Here is an 18,795-nt window from a genome sequence, read left to right as displayed (position 1 = left end):
CACCTGTTCCTCCTGTGTGCGTTTGTTTATGTGAGGTCATCGTTTTCTATTGTGTTTCATGGGATATGGTGACTCTTGTTTACTGGGGCCTCAGGTTTTGCTCCCCCACTGACCTGCACCCCAGGCTGGTGGCAGGGGGCGGGGGGCCGTGGCGGTCACTGCAGCGTTAAAGATAGTATGGGAGCTCTTTACCCTGCAACAGTCAAAGAGCACTCAAATATTCTTGTTTTTATTTTATTTTTGAAATGAAAATATAATTAGATCCTATTCCCCTTTCCTCCTTCTGACCCCTCCCATGGACCCTCACCACCAATTTCTCACTCAAACTCATGGCCTCTGGCCTCTTTTTCTTCTATTGTTGTTGCACACAGGCACATGTGTGCACACACGCACACGCACACACCACATTACTTAAGACACTAACAGAATGGTTTAGCTCTCGAGCAGCTGGGCAACTGTGTAAGATGGTGGTCCATGTTCGTCTGTTGCCCAGGATGATGGTCTGGGAGAGTTTTGAAGCACAGTGCTGGGCAGCGTGAATGACGCTGTTTCTGTTTGTATCAAAGTCTGCCTAGCAGGGGAAACGTGGGTCTGTCAACGTAGCGTTTGATCGTTTGGGCCTTAAATTGATCGGTTTTATATGGATCAACCTTATAGCGAGATTTAAGTTGAATATATAAAAACATATTAACAATGATCTTCTACTGGGTGCTGTGACTATAGATGTTGATAGGTGTTCTAATTTGGTTTCTCGGGGTCAAATGAATGCTTGATGGTATAGGTTGACGATCCCTAAATTAACTTAACAAGACTATTATTTACATTAATCGAAATAGACTTGATCTTAGAAAAATTATGTTGACAGTTGCTGTAATGTGCCTGTATCTGCCTGCGTCCGTCATCTTTTTTAGTGTGATCAGAACCTAACAGTTCCTTTTTCCTTCTCTTTGAAGAAATTAGTGGTCAGCTATATGTACAAGGGTCTGATGACCTTTGGGGGCTATCAAGAGGATTTCATGGTAGTCGTTAGTACACAGTCAAAAGACCGGCCAACAGAGAAGTTACTTTTTGCTATGGCAAAACACAAGGTGAGTAGAACCCTTTCTGCCAGGGACACAGAAAGAACCTGTCTCAAAACAAGACAAAACAAAATTAGTGAAGTGAAATTTTCCAAGTGGGCCAACACCTGGTGACAGGAAGTTCCAAGAGCAGTGGTTGCTACCGTCTTCAGGAGTGAGATTGGGAGGGGTGGGGTTCAGGGCACTGAGGTGGCTTTAGGTCCCTGTCTCAAAAGGGCATAGATGAAGAGTGGAGTGGGTCCTGTGGCTTATCTACTTGGAGTTATTTGTTTTAGCAACTCATCACTGTATAGCAGAGTTGTAGAGCTAAGATGTCCTTGTGCCTTTGCTATATGTAACACACTGTAGTTTCAATGTCTCTAAAGCAGCGGTTTAAAAGGCTGCATCCTAAAATGTCATTTAGCTCTGAGGGGAGCTCAGTGGGGGAGTCCTGGGATTCAAACCTAGTTAGAAAAAAAGAAAAGCAAAAAATCTCATTTTAGTAAAAAGGGAGAAGAAACTGCTTTTCCTAGAACTTTCAACTTTAAAAAATATTTGTATGGCATTTATTTATGTTATGTGTGTGTGTGTGTGTGTGTGTGTGTGTGTGTGTGTGTGTGTGTGCGCGCACGCCACAGCACACATAAGGAAGGACGACTTGGGGGAGCAGCGTGGCTTCTCCTTCCACCCCCAGCTGGGTCCTAGGGATCCGAGCCTAATTATCAGGATCTGCGCAAGGACCTCTACCCGCTGAGCCATTTCTCAAGCCCTGTTTGTCCGTTTTTATGGTAGATCTCTCTGCTAGCGAGGTCTGTGCTTTAACGTGAGAGCAGTTAACCACAGAGTGCAAAAGGCCACACTACCTTCACTGTCTTCATTTTAACAGAATGCATACGACAATGTATCTCTCTTAGACAAGCGTCACATTTCCTACTGTTGTCACTAAGCTTGACTGGACTTTGGGAGTCACTCCTGCTGCCATCTGGAGTAGCAGGAGAATGTCATGGTGCCTTCATGGTGCCAGGCTCTTTAAACCTTTGTTTGATCTAGAGCAGTGCTTCTCAGCCTTCCTAATGCTGCAATCCTTTAACACAGCTCCCCATGTTATGGTGACTTCCGGTTACAAAATTATTTCCTTTCCACTTCGTAACTGTAATATTGCTACTGTTATGCAGGAGATGATACGCAGTATCTGATATGCAGGATATTTGGCATGGGACCCCCTCAAAGGAGTCAGGACCCCCGGGTTGAGAACCTCTGTCCTAGATAGAAAGGCTAGACTGGCCAAATGCAAATGAGATCCCCCACAGACAGGGCAGAGAACTTCTCCAGAGCCTGACCCCGTGGTTTTTCTCCTTTTCTTTTTCTTTCAGATTCTTGAAATCACCCTTCTGATCGCCAGTTACATCAACAACTTCCACCAGCAGAAGACAACGGTTCACCACCTCTCTGCCCCAGCGCTGCTCTCACCCAGGACCCAGGCGCCCCAAGCCAGGCTCGTGGGCAACCAGCCCGCTCTGTCCAACAGCAGACCTACCAAAGGCCCTACCTTACTCTGACTCCTGAGCCTGGACCTTCACTCCTCCACCACGTGGCTGCACCCGCTGCAAGTGTTTGCACCCGGCCAACATGGAGCATGCACACATCAGCTCTCCAGACGTTAGCAGTAATGGGCTACTCTCTTATCTGACTCTTAATATTTACATAACAATAAACACAAACCGTGTCCACACCTTCATTGTGTCTTAGACAAAGTAGGTTAGAATTTGTCTCCCCCCGCCCCCCTCCCGCCCCTTCTTGGCCATCAGAGATTGTGCAATAAGGCTTCCCAGTTTGCTTTTAAATATCCTGGCAATCTTTAAGTCTTCCCAGTTTGCTTTTAGATATCCTGGCAATCTTTTAAAAGGGGGATTCCAAACTCTCACTTGGTAAACTAGATGACTGTCTGGAAAAGCTCACTGCCAAAGAATGCAAGGATTGTAATCAAATGTGCCGTAATGCTAATGAAGCCATCTTTAGGAAGGAGTGAGGTTCCGTGTAGGACTCAGCTGTGGGAACATAGGCAGAGGGCAAACTCTTAGAGCAAGCGCAATGAATTGTCTGAGGCTGGGCCTCATTCCATGAGATGACAGGCCACCAATCAGAGCCGCCTTGGCCGGGGGTTTGGAAGTTTGTATGTATCCTGCCACCTCTGCAGATGTGGAGTGTGTCATTTAAAATAAGGTATGGAGTCCAGGCAGCCCTGCCTGTCAGCATAGCCTAAGATCATTGGAACAGTGCCCCACATTCACAAGTGTGTTTAATGCTAGCTCAGCTTGACCTTGCTTTGTTGTGGTGTCTTTGGAAACAAAGATGGCCCTTAAAGCCTTGTCCTTCACACGGTCTTTTCTAATTCTCTAATTAAAAATGGATTCCAAAGTAAATTCTAATAGAGAAAACTTCAGCCAAAGTCAGTACATTTTGAGTTGAGCTTGTCTAGGGATATCCTAGTTATCCCACGGCCGTGGCAGAATGCTTGGCAAAAACAGCCTAAGCGAGACATGATTGTTTCGGCTGTTTCAGAGAGGTCTGTCCCTGGTAGCTTGGCCCTGTGCAGTTGGTGGCAGGGACATGTGGCATGAGAGGTTTCTTCAACTCGTGGTAGAGAGGAAGCAGAGAACAAGGAAGGGACCCGAGACAGGAGCAACTTCAAAAGCATGTCACCAGTGACTTACTTCCTCTAAGTTCCAACTCTCAAAATGCCTACCACCTTTCAAAACTAGCACACCATCTGCGGTCCGAGCGTTGGACACATGAGCCTCTGGGAGCATTTCATGGTTAAATCCTAACAGCTACGTCAGTGGCCAATACATTTCAAACTGTGTCAAGGCGATGTAATTAGTATTCCTGATAACGTGAAACTGTGATAAGATATGAAAATTCTATTATAATTATGTTTAACCACAAGTCTACCTAATTTTATTTATGTGTAGAATACTTGTATTTATTTTTAGGCATATATTTATCACTGTTGTGCTGTATGCTTTAAACTGATTTGAGAGAGTGCTAGGTGCCCAATGAAATTGTTGGCAGAGTCCCTGTGTCGTTGTCTTTGCTGTGGCAGTGTCCCGTTCTCACACTAAGCCTTTTAAACACGCTCTGCCCTTAGGAGCAAAGCCAGGAAGCATGTTGCTCCAGCCATACTGTACTGCCTTGGTAATGACAAAGGTATTTTTCAGGCCCCATAGAAAAGGCCTTCAAGTGGCCGTTCACCCTTCTGTCTTTTAAACCACAACCGCTCCCTGAATGAACAGATTCGTTTTTAAGAACAAATGATTAACAATTTGGGGTGACTTTCAGGGTGGGATAAAGTAGTGTTTTTGTGTGCCCATAAGACCATTTACTAATCATTAGTGGGTGAGGCAGAGGCTGGGGCAAAGCTCTGACTTACAGGTGCGAACTTTGCTCTCACCCAGCAGCTCCTTCACCAGCTGGTAAGCAGTTCCATCTGCCATATCTTGAGATTTAGAAGTAGTGAGTCCTCAGGCGGGGCGTGGTGGCGCACGCCTTTAATCCCAGCACTCGGGAGGCAGAAGCAGGCAGATTTCTGAGTTCGAGGCCAGCCTCATCTACAGAGTGAGTTCCAGGGCTACACAGAGTGAGACACAGGGCTACACAGAGAAACCCTGTCTCGAAAACAAAGCAAAAGTGGTGAGTGCTCCCCTTCAACTACAGTGCCTTAGGCTTTGTCCTTGTTTTTTACAGAGCAGAAATAAAATATTTTGACGGAAAGAAGTCAGTTGTGTACAATCAGTGATGTGAAAATTTGATCTCCTGGGAAATTCCTTCCATAGCCACTTTTTAATGCAAGTGTATTATTATGATTGACTACAAGAGAATAATGTTTCATGTTTCATTGTAATTTTTCTCAACTACCCTTTTCTCCCCTCTCAGTTACAATAAATGATTTTCCAGTTCCGTTTTGAACATGATCTTTTGAATAATCTTCAAAAATGCCTCACGGTTTCATCGTCGCAGCTGCGGTGTGCTGTGGGGAAAGTGGCAGTCACTGCCCCCTGGTGCCTTCATTCTGCGTCTTCAGTGTGACTCTGCTCCAGTCACCTCAAAGGAGGCTGCTTAGGCAAACTGTAATTTTCGTACCTGTGCGTTTGGAGACGCATAGACTATGTAGAGAGGCAAATAGAAATGTATGTTTTCCCATGATTTCATAATAAACCCCTTAAGAGAGCTTATTTTGTTTAAGTGAGTGTTCTAAAAATTGATTTAAAGTGTTCTATAGTCTATGTGTATGTGTGCACACATGCATTTGTGTTTCCTAATAGTGAAATACTGCCATTCCTTACAAGTGAATTGTAACTCAATTTACAAGAGACATCACCACAACTTACAAGGAGACTTTGTCCCAAAAAATGTGTTTCTGAGTCAATTGTTTGACTTTTTTTTTTTCCATAGAGAAAAATATAGTGACCAGGTTCCTAGAACAATTCACCTTTAACTGTTAATCAAACGGCAACATAATTGTGAAGAGCTTTGCAGTAAAGGCTTTCAAGTGTCCCCGGGATGCCAGTCCCCCCATATGCTGTCACCCCGCTGCTGTAGAACCTGCACTTGCCCCTGCCTTAGGCTGATTTCTGTGGGGCCCAGTGCGGTGAGGCCTAGGCAGGGCATGTGGGGCCCAGTGCGGTGAGGCCTAGGCAGGGCATGTGGGGCCCAGTGCGGTGAGGCCTAGGCAGGGCATGTGGAGATACTCCTAGGCTCCTAGTTGGTACAGAAGCTCCGTTTGCTCTTAGATCCCTTTTTCCTAAAAGAAGACAGAGATTTACATCCAGAATAGAAACCTTTTTATCAATTTTAAACTTCAGATTAAGCTGAGTTCACACGTAGATATTTAGGTTGACATGAAATGTGTCCAAATTTTCAAATGGTACCAAGGTGTTGTAGGCCATCCAGGAGGTGATAGGCCAGGGCCTGAAGCTGGCATGAGGTGAGATGGCGCTTGCTCCAGACTGTGGAATGTTTGCCAGATGTATTTCCCTAAGTAGAACGTGGCAATGGTGCTCCGTGTAGGGAGTAGGTGGCTGCCATCAGCCATGTCTCCTAGTCTAACCTTATCCAGTGGTCCCTGGTGGATCACCCAGGTCCTCTCAAACTCACAATGCCCCCTAAAACCTGGCTCTCTCCCTCCGTGCTATCAACAGCTGGCTAACAGAATCTCCCATCCATCTGCTACCCAAGAGAAGTGTTGACTTTTCTGCTTTCCCAAGACCTGTAGTTACTTACGCTGTAGTAACTACATTAGATAGTTTGGGGTAAATTTCTAAAATTAGACTTTAACTCATCCAGAAAACAATGAGAAAACATGCCTTTCCCAATTCCATTACAAAGATACTCGGATCCCTCAAGTAACTAAACAAAGTCACAGAAGGACCTTGGGAAGACCCAGGGGACCTTGGACCAGGACTTCCTGTTCACATGAGTGTGTATGCTTCGTGCTCTTTAGCACGAAGATTTAGCAGAACATATGGTAATTTTCTCCAGGATGGAATAGCCTGCTTTTTCAGATCATAATTTGAAGAATTCCAGGGAAGGGTTCTGATTAACCCAGTTCACAGTTCATGCTTGCGCCGAGTCAGCTCAGCATCGAATGGATGCCGAAAGAAAGGATGGCAACACATCTCATGGTGGAAGAGCGTGCGGCCAGCAAGTCCTCTGACGATGAATTTGTAACTGTTGGTGGAAATACTTGCTTCAAATTCGGACTTTTACCACAGTACAGTCTTAACTCCAAGAAAAATAATTAGGTATAAGGTATTGATACGTTGAATGTTTATTTCTTCTGGGTAAATTTACTTCACCAGTCTTCTTCTTCCACACTCTTGTTCTTTCTCTTTTTGAGTGCTAAGGACTCAACACAAGACTTTTCACATACTAGAGAAGAATTCTACCAGTGAACCCACAGTCCCTGTTCTCTCTCTCTCTCTCTCTCTCTCTCTCTCTCTCTCTCTGTGTGTGTGTGTGTGTGTGTGTGTGTGTGTGTGTTTCCTGTATACCAGTTTTTCCTGCAAGAAGTTTGTATAACACTGAAAACAAAGGAGACATAAGAGCTCTGTCACTTTCCTGGCTGCTGGTGTTAATAGTCTCCATATGGTCTAGGTTCCTCCAAAAAATCCTCCACACAGCTGCAAAAAATTATCTCACTGAAACACAGGACGAGTCAAGGCATGCCTGTTTTAAAATCTTATTTGGCTTCTTATAACCAACACAGGCAAACCCAGACTGCATGATCCTTCCCAGCACTCCAGCCTACCTGCCTAATGTGTGCTACTGCCTCAGCTCCTCAGGCCCCTTCTATCCTTCTGGACAATACATAACTCTCCAAACAGTTCCCACATGCACCTATATGTACTGCAGTAGGCAGTATAAAACGTGTTCCTCTGCCACCACCAACTTTAAAATCCTTGAGCCTTCTTGAAGTGATGCAGAAGCGGGCTCAAATCTTTACGTCCCACTTTGCTTTATGACTGTGACAAAGACCATGAGCAAAAGAACAACTTGGGGGAGGAAAGGGTTAATTTGGATTATGTGTCCAATCACTGTCCATCACTGACAGAAGTCAGGGCAGGAACTCAAGCACAGCAGGAACCTGAAGGCAGGAGCTGATGCAGAGGCCATGGAGGGATGCTGCTTACTGGCTTGCTCCTCATGGCTTGCTCAGCTTATTTTGTTATACTGCCCAGGACCACCAGCCCAGGGATGGCACTGCCCATAATTGTCTGGGTTCTCTCAAATCAATTATTAATCAATACAAATGCACCCACAGATGTGCCCATGGGCTTATCTGATGAAGAGAGTCCTACGAGTAAGGTTTCCTCCTAACAGATGGTCCTAGCTTCTGTCAAGATGGCACAAATCTAACCAGCACACTTTGTTATTGGATGTCCTCCATAGTCTCGGCATTTAAGCACTTGGTGCCCCGTAGGCAAACTTCATTGTTTGGAGAGGTTTCATAGGTCCAGCCTTGGTGAAGGAAGATTACCACCCGGAACAGGTTTGGAGAGTTTAAAGACTCCAACCCCTGTAGTTTACTCTCTCTGCTCTGTGGTGTGAGGTGTGTAAGCTCTTAGCTCTCTGTTCCTGCTCCCTCAACTGTTGCTTCTTCCCATGCCCTGCCCCCACTGGACTCTAACCCTCTAGAACTGTTAGCCAAAATAAACTATCTCTTCTCTAAGTTACCTTGGTTTTGGAGTTTTATCCTAACTGAAAGGAACTAACATGGCATTGCACTAAAGAATGATTTCCCTCTGTACAGGAAGAAAGGTCACCTTCTTTGTTCAACTACGAAACCTCAGTGCAATTAAAGGAGGAAGACAAAACTCAGCTGCCCAATCAGATCAACTGAGTCCACCTTGAGTTCATGCAGATGATCAGGGCTCAGACAGATAACCCTTGATCAGTGGTTCTCAACCTTCCTGTTCCGTGCCCCCCTTTAATACAGCTCCTTATGTTGTGGTGACCCCTACATAAAATTATTTCATCGCATGCTTGCTTCAGGGGTGCATATCCTAAAATACGAATGATACAGGGAAGATTAGCATGGCCCATGCACAAGGATGATGTGAAACTTCGTGAAACATTCCATATTTTTCTGTGTCCAGTCCTGCAGTGACTTGATGCACCAGGGTGGTCTGGTACCCAAGGGGGCCTCCCTGTATCCAGAAGAGAAAGGGAAGGATGGAGGAATTGGGGGGGGGCACTGAGAGGAGAGGGGCAGCTGGGATCTGGATGTAAAGTGAATAAATGGAAAAAATTATTTTGTTGCTACTTCATAACTGACTTTGCATCTGTTATGAACCATGATGTGAATGTCTGGTATGCAGGATATATGACATGTGACTCCTGTGAAAGGGCCGTTTGACTTCCCACAGGAGTCACGACCCACAGGTTGAGAAGCACTGCCCTCGATCTTTCCCATTTACCAAACTCCCTCCTCCAACCGTCTCTCCTGGTTAACCAAAACAATTACAGCCTTGAAGAGGTACCTGGCAAGTTGTGCTTAGGAAATGACATTAGCCACCGCAACTGTTATCACAATGGTTGTTAATACCTACCTGACTTCCTAAACAGCATGCTAAACCCGGGAAGAGATTATAAACCCAGAATCCCAAGTCATTACAGTAACAGGAGTTCACAGGCCACAGGCTGGCTAGCGCCAGAGCACAGAGGGCAATGAGTGAGGAGTGTTTGGCTGTCTTTGAAAACGTCCTTCCTCCACTGAACACTTTCGCCTCAGCCCTTCTGACCAGACTCTTTCCTACCACCACAGTATTGAGGAGAGTTTGTTCCCAAAGACTCCATCTGAAGTGGATGTTCTTCTTTTACAAACACTTTGCTTCATTTCCAGGAATATACTCCTTCTGTCTCTACATTCAAATCTGCCAATAGGGCTGAGGTGGTAACTCGTGGTGTAAGGCACCTGTCTGGCTTGCAGGAGACCTTGGATTCAACCTTCTGCATGCTAGGAACTGAATCTCAGCACATCTTATTCCAAACCCCAATGTTCTTAAACGTCACACCATAGAAACTGAACCCAAAGGCTTGGAGAGAATTCCCTTCAGACATTCAGATATCTGGGACCTGGGTCTATTCAACATTCAGAACAGGTCAAATAGCAAGCCTGTCATGAATGTTTTGTCAACTGCTTCAGCTGTGGTCACTTTGTACCTTTCCTACAACAGTTTGCTTTCCCTAGCTTATGATTACAATTAGCTGTGTCCATCTATTTTAAAAAGGGTTTGTATCTCATGTCTTACTCTGTATTGCCCAGAGCCTTCCTTGTACATAGAAATAGTCTATATAAGTTTGTGGGGATTCTTGCCTATGTATAAAGAGCCCACAAAGTTCAAACAAATATAAGCCCTCCTGCATAAAGCAAATTAAGTATGTAGGAGAACACATGCTTCATTGACTTATTAATAAATCATCCACTGCTTCATAAAACACCATACATCCAAATGTTCAGAAAACTGGACAAAGCTGGGCAGTGGTGGTGCATGCCTTTAATCCCAGCACTTAGAAGGCAGAGGCAGGCAGATTTCTGAGTTCAAGGCCAGCCTGGTCTACAGAGTGAGTTCCAGGACAGCCAGGGCTACACAGAGAAACCCTGTCTCGAAAAAAAACAGTCTTCCGGTCAGAAAAGCACCAGGGTAGCTAGGGCGGAGGGTCGGCTGACACTCGCCAGCTACCCACAACACCCGCCACAGGATCTTAAGACTTCTGGTGAGTGGAACACAGCTTCTGCTCCAATCCAATTGCACGCGGGACCTGAGACTGCATTAGTTAGGGAAGCAGAAAACCGGCCTGAGTAGGACCACAGGCCTCTTCCGGCATACCGCCAGCTACCCACGACCCCCGCCACAGGATTTTGAGACTGCTGGTGAGTGGAACACAGCTTCTGCTCCAATCTTTAAACAGTGACAACGACAACAGCTAACCCCAGAGATTACCAGATGGCGAAAGGTAAACGTAATAATCATACTAACAGAAACCAAGACCACTCACCATCATCAGAACCCAGCACTCCCACTTCGCCCAGTCCAGGGCACCCCAACACACCGGAAAAGCTAGACACGGATCTAAAAGCATATCTCCTGATGATGGTAGAGGACTTCAAGAAGGACTTTAATAACACACTTAAAGAAATACAAAGGAACACTGGTAAACAGGTAGAAGACAGTAAAGAGGAAGCACAAAAATCCCTTAAAGAATTGCAGGAGAACACTGCTAAAGAGTTACAAATCCTTAAAGAAAAACAGGATAACATAATCAAACAGGTAGAAGTCCTTAATGAAAAACAGGAAAACACATCCAAACAGATGATGGAAATGAACAAAACCATACTAGACATAAAAAGGGAAGTAGACACAATAAAGAAAACCCAAAATGAGGCAACACTGGAGATAGAAACCCTAGGAAAGAAATCTGGAACCATAGATACCAGCATCAGCAACAGAATACAAGAGATGGAAGAGAGAATCTCAGGTGCAGAAGATTCCATAGAGAACATCGGCACAACAATTAAGGAAAATGTAAAATGCAAAAAGATCCTAACTCAAAACATCCAAGAAATACAGGACACAATGAGAAGACCAAACCTACGGATAATAGGAGTGGATGAGAATGAAGATTTTCAACTCAAAGGGCCAGCAAACATCTTCAACAAAATTATAGAAGAAAAGTTCCCAAATCTAAAGAAAGAGATGCCCATGAACATACAAGAAGCCTACAGAACTCCAAATAGACTGGACCAGAAAAGAAATACCTCCCGACACATAATAATCAGAACAACAAATGCTCTAAATAAAGATAGAATACTAAAAGCAGTAAGAGAAAAAGGCCAAGTAACATATAAAGGCAAGCCTATCAGAATTACACCAGATTTTTCACCAGAGACTATGAAAGCCAGAAGATCCTGGACGGATGTTATACAGACACTAAAAGAACACAAATTCCAGCCCAGGCTACTATACCCAGCCAAACTCTCAATTAACATAGATGGAGAAACCAAAGTATTCCACGACAAAACCAAATTCACACATTATCTCTCCACGAATCCAGCCCTTCAAAGGATAATAACAGAAAAAAAACCAATACAAGGACAGGAACCACGCCCTAGAAACAACAAGAAGGTAATCCCTCAACAAACCTAAAAGAAGACAACCACAAGAACAGAATGCCAACTTTAACAACAAAAATAACAGGAAACAACAATTACTTTTCCTTAATATCTCTTAATATCAATGGACTCAACTCCCCGATAAAAAGACATAGACTAACAAACTGGCTACACAAACAAGACCCAACATTTTGCTGCTTACAGGAAACTCATCTCAGAGAAAAAGATAGACACTACCTCAGAATGAAAGGCTGGAAAACAATTTTCCAAGCAAATGGTATGAAGAAACAAGCTGGAGTAGCCATTCTAATATCTGATAAGATTGACGTCCAACCCAAAGTCATTAAAAAAGACAGGGAGGGACACTTCATACTCATCAAAGGTAAAATCCTCCAAGAGGAACTATCAATCCTGAATATCTATGCTCCAAATACAAAGGCAGCCACATTCATTAAAGAAACTTTAGTAAATCTCAAAGCACACATTGCACCTCATACAATAATAGTGGGAGACTTCAACACACCACTTTCACCAATGGACAGATCATGGAAACAGAAACTAAACAGGGACACAGAGAAACTAAGAGAAATTATGAATCAAATGGATCTGGCAGATATCTACAGAACATTCTATCCTAAAACAAAAGGATATACCTTCTTCTCAGCACCTCATGGTACCTTCTCCAAAATTGACCACATAATTGGTCACAAAACAGGCCTCAACAGATACAAAAATATTGAAATTGTCCCATGCATCCTATCAGATCACCATGGACTAAGGCTGATCTTCAATAACAAAATAAATAATAGAAAGCCAACCTTCACGTGGAAACTGAACAACACTCTTCTCAATGATACCTTGGTCAAGGAAGGAATAAAGAAAGAAATTAAGGACTTTTTAGAGTTCAATGAAAATGAAGCCACAACATACCCAAACTTATGGGACGCAATGAAAGCATTTCTAAGAGGAAAACTCATAGCTTTGAGTGCCTCCAAAAGGAAATTAGAGAGAGCACACATTAGCAGCTTGACAACATACCTAAAAGCACTAGAACAAAAGGAAGCAAATTCACCCAAGAGGAGTAGAGGGCAGGAAATAATCAAACTCAGGGGCGAAATCAACCAAGTGGAAACAAGAAGAACTATTCAAAGAATCAACCAATCAAGGAGCTGGTTCTTTGAGAAAATCAACAAGATAGATAAACCCTTAGCCAGACTCACTAGAGGGCACAGGGAAAGCATCCTAATTAACAAAATCAGAAATGAAAAAGGAGACATAACAACAGATCCTGAAGACATCCAAAACACCATCAGATCCTTCTACCAAAGGCTATACTCAACAAAACTGGAGAACCTGGATGAAATGGAGAAGTTCCTAGACAGATACCAGGTACCAAAGTTGAATCAAGATCAGGTTAATGATCTAAACAGCCCTATATCCCCCAAAGAAATAGAAGCAGTCATTAATAGTCTCCCAACTAAAAAAAGCCCAGGACCAGATGGGTTTAGTGCAGAGTTCTATCAGACCTTCAAAGAAGATCTAATCCCAGTTCTTCACAAACTATTCCACAAAATAGAAACAGAAGGTACTCTACCCAACTCATTCTATGAAGCCACATTTACTCTGATACCTAAACCACAAAAAGACCCAACAAAGATAGAAAACTTCAGACCAATATCCCTTATGAATATTGATGCAAAAATCCTCAATAAAGTTCTTGCTAACCGAATCCAAGAACACATCAAAACAATCATCCATCCTGACCAAGTAGGTTTCATCCCAGGGATGCAGGGATGGTTCAATATACGGAAATCCATCAACGTAATCCAGTATATAAACAAACTCAAAGACAAAAACCACATGGTCATCTCGTTAGATGCAGAAAAAGCATTTGACAAGATCCAACACCCATTCATGATAAAAGTCTTGGAAAGATCAGGAATTCAAGGCCCATACCTAAACATGATAAAAGCAATCTACAGCAAACCAGTAGCCAACATCAAAGTAAATGGTGAGAAGCTTGAAGCAATCCCTCTAAAATCAGGGACTAGACAAGGCTGTCCACTTTCTCCATACCTATTCAACATTGTACTTGAAGTCCTAGCCAGAGCAATTCGACAACAAAAGGAGATCAAAGGGATACAAATTGGAAAAGATGAAGTCAAAATATCACTTTTTGCAGATGATATGATAGTATATATAAGTGACCCTAAAAATTCCACCAGAGAACTCCTAAGCCTGATAAACAGCTTCGGTGAAGTAGCTGGATATAAAATTAACTCAAACAAATCAATGGCCTTTCTCTACACAAAGAATAAACAGGCTGAGAAAGAAATTAGGGAAACAACACCCTTCTCAATAGTCACAAATAATATAAAATATCTTGGCGTGACTCTAACTAAGGAAGTGAAAGATCTGTATAATAAAAACTTCAAGTCTCTGAAGAAAGAAATTATAGAAGATCTCAGAAGATGGAAAGATCTCCCATGCTCATGGATTGGCAGGATCAACATTGTAAAAATGGCTATCTTGCCAAAAGCAATCTACAGATTCAATGCAATCCCCATCAAAATTCCAAATCAATTCTTCAACGAATTAGAAAGTGCAATCTGCAAATTCATCTGGAATAACAAAAAACCTAGGATAGCAAAAACTCTTCTCAAGGATAAAAGAACCTCTGGTGGAATCACCATGCCGGACCTAAAGCTCTACTACAGAGCAATTGTGATAAAAACTGCATGGTACTGGTATAGTGACAGACAAATAGACCAATGGAATAGAATTGAAGACCCAGAAATGAACCCACACACCTACGGTCACTTGATCTTCGACAAGGGAGCTAAAAACATCCAGTGGAAGAAAGACAGCATTTTCAACAAATGGTGCTGGCACAACTGGTTGTTAACATGTAGAAGAATGCGAATCGATCCATTCCTATCTCCTTGTACTAAGGTCAAGTCTAAGTGGATCAAGGAACTTCACATAAAACCAGAGACACTGAAACTTATAGAGGAGAAAGTGGGGAAAAGCCTTGAAGATATGGGCACAGGGGAAAAATTCCTGAATAGAACAGTAATGGCTTGTGCTGTAAGATCGAGAATTGACAAGTGGGACCTCATGAAACTGCAAAGTTTCTGCAAGGCTAAAGACACCATCAATAAGACAAAAAAAACACCAACAGATTGGGAAAGGATCTTCACCTATCCTAAATCAGATAAGGGACTAATATCCAATATATATAAAGAACTCAAGAAGGTGGACTCCAGAAAGTCAAATAACTCCATTAAAAAATGGGGCTCAGAACTGAACAAAGAATTCTCACCTGAGGAATACCGAATGGCAGAGAAGCACCTGAAAAAATGTTAACATCCTTAATCATCAGGGAAATGCAAATCAAAACAACCCTGAGATTCCACCTCACACCAGTCAGAATGGCTAAGATCAAAAATTCAGGTGACAGCAGATGCTGGCGAGGATGTGGAGAAAGAGGAACACTCCTCCATTGTTGGTGGGATTGCAAGCTTGTACAACCACTCTGGAAATCAGTTTGGCGGTTCCTCAGAAAATTGGACATAGTACTACCGGAGGATCCAGCAATACCTCTCCTGGGCATATATCCAGAAGATGTCCCAACCGGTAAAAAGGACACATGCTCCACTATGTTCATAGCAGCCCTATTTATAATAGCCAGAAGCTGGAAAGAACCCAGATGTCCCTCAACAGAGGAATGGATACAGAAATTATGGTACATTTACACAATGGAGTACTACTCAGCTATTAAAAAGAATGAATTTATGAAATTCCTAGCCAAATGGATGGACCTGGAGGGCATCATCTTGAGTGAAGTAACACAATCACAAAAGAACTCACACAATATGTATTCACTGATAAGTGGATATTAGCCCAAAACTTAGGATACCCAAGATATAAGATACAATTTGCTAAACGCATGAAACTCAAGAAGAATGAAGACCAAAGTGTGGACACTGTGCACCTTCTTAGAATTGGGAACAAAACACCCAGGGAAGGAGTTACAGAGACAAAGTTTGTAGCTGTGATGAAAGGATGGACCATTTAGAGACTGCCGTATCCAGGGATCCATCCCATAATCAGCCTCTAAACGCTGACACCATTGCATACACTAGCAAGATTTTGCTGAAAGGACCCAAATATAGCTGTCTCTTGTGAGACGATGCCGGGGCCTAGCAAACACAGGAGTGGATGTTCACAGTCAGCTATTGGATGTATCACAGGGCTCCCAATGGAGAAGCTAGAGAAAGTACCCAAGGAGCTAAAGGGATCTGCAACCCTATTGTTGGAACAACATGATGTACTAACCAGAACCCCGGAGCTCTTGTCTCTAGCTGCATATGTATCGAAAGATGGCCTAGTTGGCCATCAATGGAAAGAGAGGCCCATTGGACTTGCAAACTTTATATGCCCCAATATAGGGGAATGCCAGGGCCAAAAGAATGGGAATGGGTGGGTAGGAAAGTGGGGGGCGCTATGGGGTACTTTTGGGATAGCATTGGAAATGTAATTGAGGAAAATATGTAATAAAAATATTAAAAATTAAAAAAAAGAAAAAAACAAAGAAGAAGGAGGAGGAGGAGGAGAGGAAGAAGAAGAAGAAGAAGAAGAAGAAGAAGAAGAAGAAGAAGAAGAAGAAGAAGAAGAAGAAGAAAGAAGAAGAAGAAAACTGGGCTAAAAGTTCGCACACCTTGTTCCTTGTTTTAATTTTAACGGTTGAATTTTTTTCCTCCTATGTGTTACTAGGTAACTGCCCAACATTGTTTCAGCTTCCAAATCATGTCACTAGAGGAAAAAAGTAACGATAAGAGAGCAGAGGCTCCTGGCATACAGTCTGCACTCCGTATAACTAAAAACAAAAACAAACAAACAAACCCTTCAAGCCCCCAACATTTTCAATCCAGATGCATGAGCATGCTCACCATATCATCTGGCATCCTAGGGCTTGATGCTGAATACGGAGAAGTAAGCTGAAGGTCGAGAACTACACTTCCCATGAGGCTGCTCTTTGGGACGCAACCTCGGCCATGACGTCGTTGCCATGGCAGCCGGGGAGCCTGCATTCTCTGGCCCAACTAGGTGCTTGCAGCCCGCCTGGGTCAGGGTTGTTCCTCACGCGGAGCCCAGGACCTCTGGGGCGGCGCAGCCACCATGCCCAGGTATTGCTGAACCGGCCTGCGGGGCTCTCACGACCTCCCCTCTTTCCCACCAGAATAGGGAAGGGACACGGAAGGGTGGAGCGGAGGTACCCAGCCCTGGCGATGTGGGCGATGTGGGGCTGGCCGGAGCAGTAGTACCTTGCTGTCACCACCCCCCATCCCTATCCCACCCTCCTACTCAAATCCTCCCCCCCCACACACACACACACCCGACCTAGAACTTGAGGATTCTGTCACAAACTAGAAAAGAAAGCGATTTGAAAAGATCTTCAACTCCATCCATTCGCTGACTGCAGTGAAGTGTTTCGATAGCCACATGCTGTTGCGGGCCAGCGCATGGCGATGAACCAGACCACAGAGCCTTCTCCCCAGGGGCCCCTGCCTGGTGGCACAGGGCTTCTGTACCTCGGAGGAAAGTGTAACATCTCCTTGAAGGCACAGGGTTGGGGAACTTGATGGCTTGTGGAATACCCTTTAAAGTACCCGAATCTCCCTCCGAATGGCCTACCAAGACGTCAGGGAGAGGGCCAAGGGTCCACCAGAGCGCAGTATAGATCTTTCGCCACTTTGTGGATAGGAGGCACGAGCTGCAGTAGAGTTTATGAAGTTCCGGACTGGAATTGAGTCAGCTTAGGTTACTGTAGTGAAACTGTGATTGCAAGGGGCGGGGGTGGGGGGGGGGGGGTTGGTTGTTTGTTTGGGTTTTGGCAGATTGAAGAACCCTTTCCTTTCCCTGGGTTCTTGAGAAACAGAGAACCATATTTTGGGAGAACTGGTGTGTAAACAGAGCAAGCAGAATTCTCAGCCTGTGAAATAAGAGTTCAGATCATTCGGGATTTCGATTTTGACTTTGTTTTCCTGTTTTGACATTTTAGAACACTCCCGTTTTGTTCGTGGGTTCTGGGAATTGAGCTCAGGGCCTGATGCATGCTAGGCAGGCACGGTAACCGCTTTAACTTTATCACCAGCCCTGATTCAGGTTCTAGTCTGGTAATAATTATAGGCCATCAATAGCTTTGGTGGTTTAAAACTAAATGAACAGTGACAATGTAACAATCACTGTGGCCCCCAAAGCAGATACTCTTTTTTTTTTTTAATTGACATTTCAGAGACAGCAGATTTGAGCTAGAGGATTAGCATAGAGGCTTGCATGCATTAGTTGCTCAACAAATACTTGGTGAGGGCTGGAAGATGACCCGGTGCATAAACTCCTTGATGTTCAAGCATGAGGACCTGAGCTGGTAAACCTAAGGTGCAGGACCCATGTCTGTAAACGCGGGACTTAGGAGGAGGGGTGAAGACAGGCGGGTCCCTGGAGCTTGGGGACAGCTAGCCTACCCCAAGAGGGCAAATAGGCATGTGGTCATTCTCTTTGCTCTTGGCTGTGGGTATGACTGGCTGGCTGAAGCAAGCTGCTGTGGCTTTAACCTACCCGCGCACTGTGACTCCTGAGATGTGAAGCAAATAAATCCTTGCCTTGTTGCGGTGTTTGCTCACAGCAGAGGAATGGATGCTAGGGCACTCTGTCAGTACTCTCCATGAGCCGTTTCCAAGTGAAGACAGTTAGAAAAGAACTCCTCTAGTGTTTTACCTAGCTATTGACTATCAAGAAATAGTATTTTTATAAATCTTACTGAAATAAAATTTCTATGCGGGAAATAATATCTCTAAGGATTCCTTTTGTTTCTCTGACATTTGTCTTTCTATTTATGCAGTGAAACTCTCTGGGAAATCGCAAAAGCTGAGGTAGAGAAACGGAGAAGTCATGGGAGCGAAGGGGACGGAGCTGAAATCGGAGAAAAATCTGTTTTCTTCATTGGCAGTAAAAACGGGGTAAACCTTTAATAGTTTTCAGTCTTCACAATGTAGCGATCAG

At 43.9% G+C, this 18,795-nt stretch overlaps 2 protein-coding genes and 1 non-coding gene across 7 annotated transcripts in view; all 3 read left to right on the top strand.

The window, feature by feature from the left end:
* Nucleotides 1-5,154, top strand: part of Plekhh2 (pleckstrin homology, MyTH4 and FERM domain containing H2) — a 108,959-nt gene extending 103,805 nt beyond the window's left edge. For 4 of the 5 annotated variants that reach the window (XM_029471537.2, XM_029471538.2, XM_029471536.2 and 1 more), the window contains exons 29-30: nt 954-1,088; nt 2,432-5,154. In XM_029471537.2, coding sequence (XP_029327397.1) covers nt 954-1,088; nt 2,432-2,617 — 321 coding nt within the window. In that variant the 3' untranslated portion in view covers nt 2,618-5,154. The remainder of the gene's footprint in view (nt 1-953; nt 1,089-2,431) is intronic. The other variant, XM_021149116.3, reaches the window with a different exon arrangement.
* Nucleotides 5,155-8,598: 3,444 nt separating this feature from the next.
* LOC115029824 (U6 spliceosomal RNA) lies at nt 8,599-8,703 on the top strand. The gene has a single exon (XR_003835381.1). It is a non-coding gene; the product is annotated as a U6 spliceosomal RNA (small nuclear RNA).
* An 8,100-nt stretch (nt 8,704-16,803) lies between these two features.
* Nucleotides 16,804-18,795, top strand: part of Dync2li1 (dynein cytoplasmic 2 light intermediate chain 1) — a 29,196-nt gene continuing 27,204 nt past the window's right edge. The window contains exons 1-2 of the mRNA XM_021149080.3: nt 16,804-16,919; nt 18,635-18,752. Of these exons, the coding sequence (XP_021004739.1) occupies nt 16,912-16,919; nt 18,635-18,752 (126 nt within the window). The 5' untranslated portion in view covers nt 16,804-16,911. The remainder of the gene's footprint in view (nt 16,920-18,634; nt 18,753-18,795) is intronic.

The sequence above is a fragment of the Mus caroli genome, unplaced genomic scaffold (assembly GCF_978045245.1).
Source record: "Mus caroli unplaced genomic scaffold, Mus_caroli_1 scaffold_18, whole genome shotgun sequence".
Taxonomy (NCBI): Eukaryota; Metazoa; Chordata; class Mammalia; order Rodentia; family Muridae; genus Mus; species Mus caroli.
Note: the sequence above shows the minus strand (reverse complement) of the source record. Positions and strands in the feature narration are given on the sequence as shown.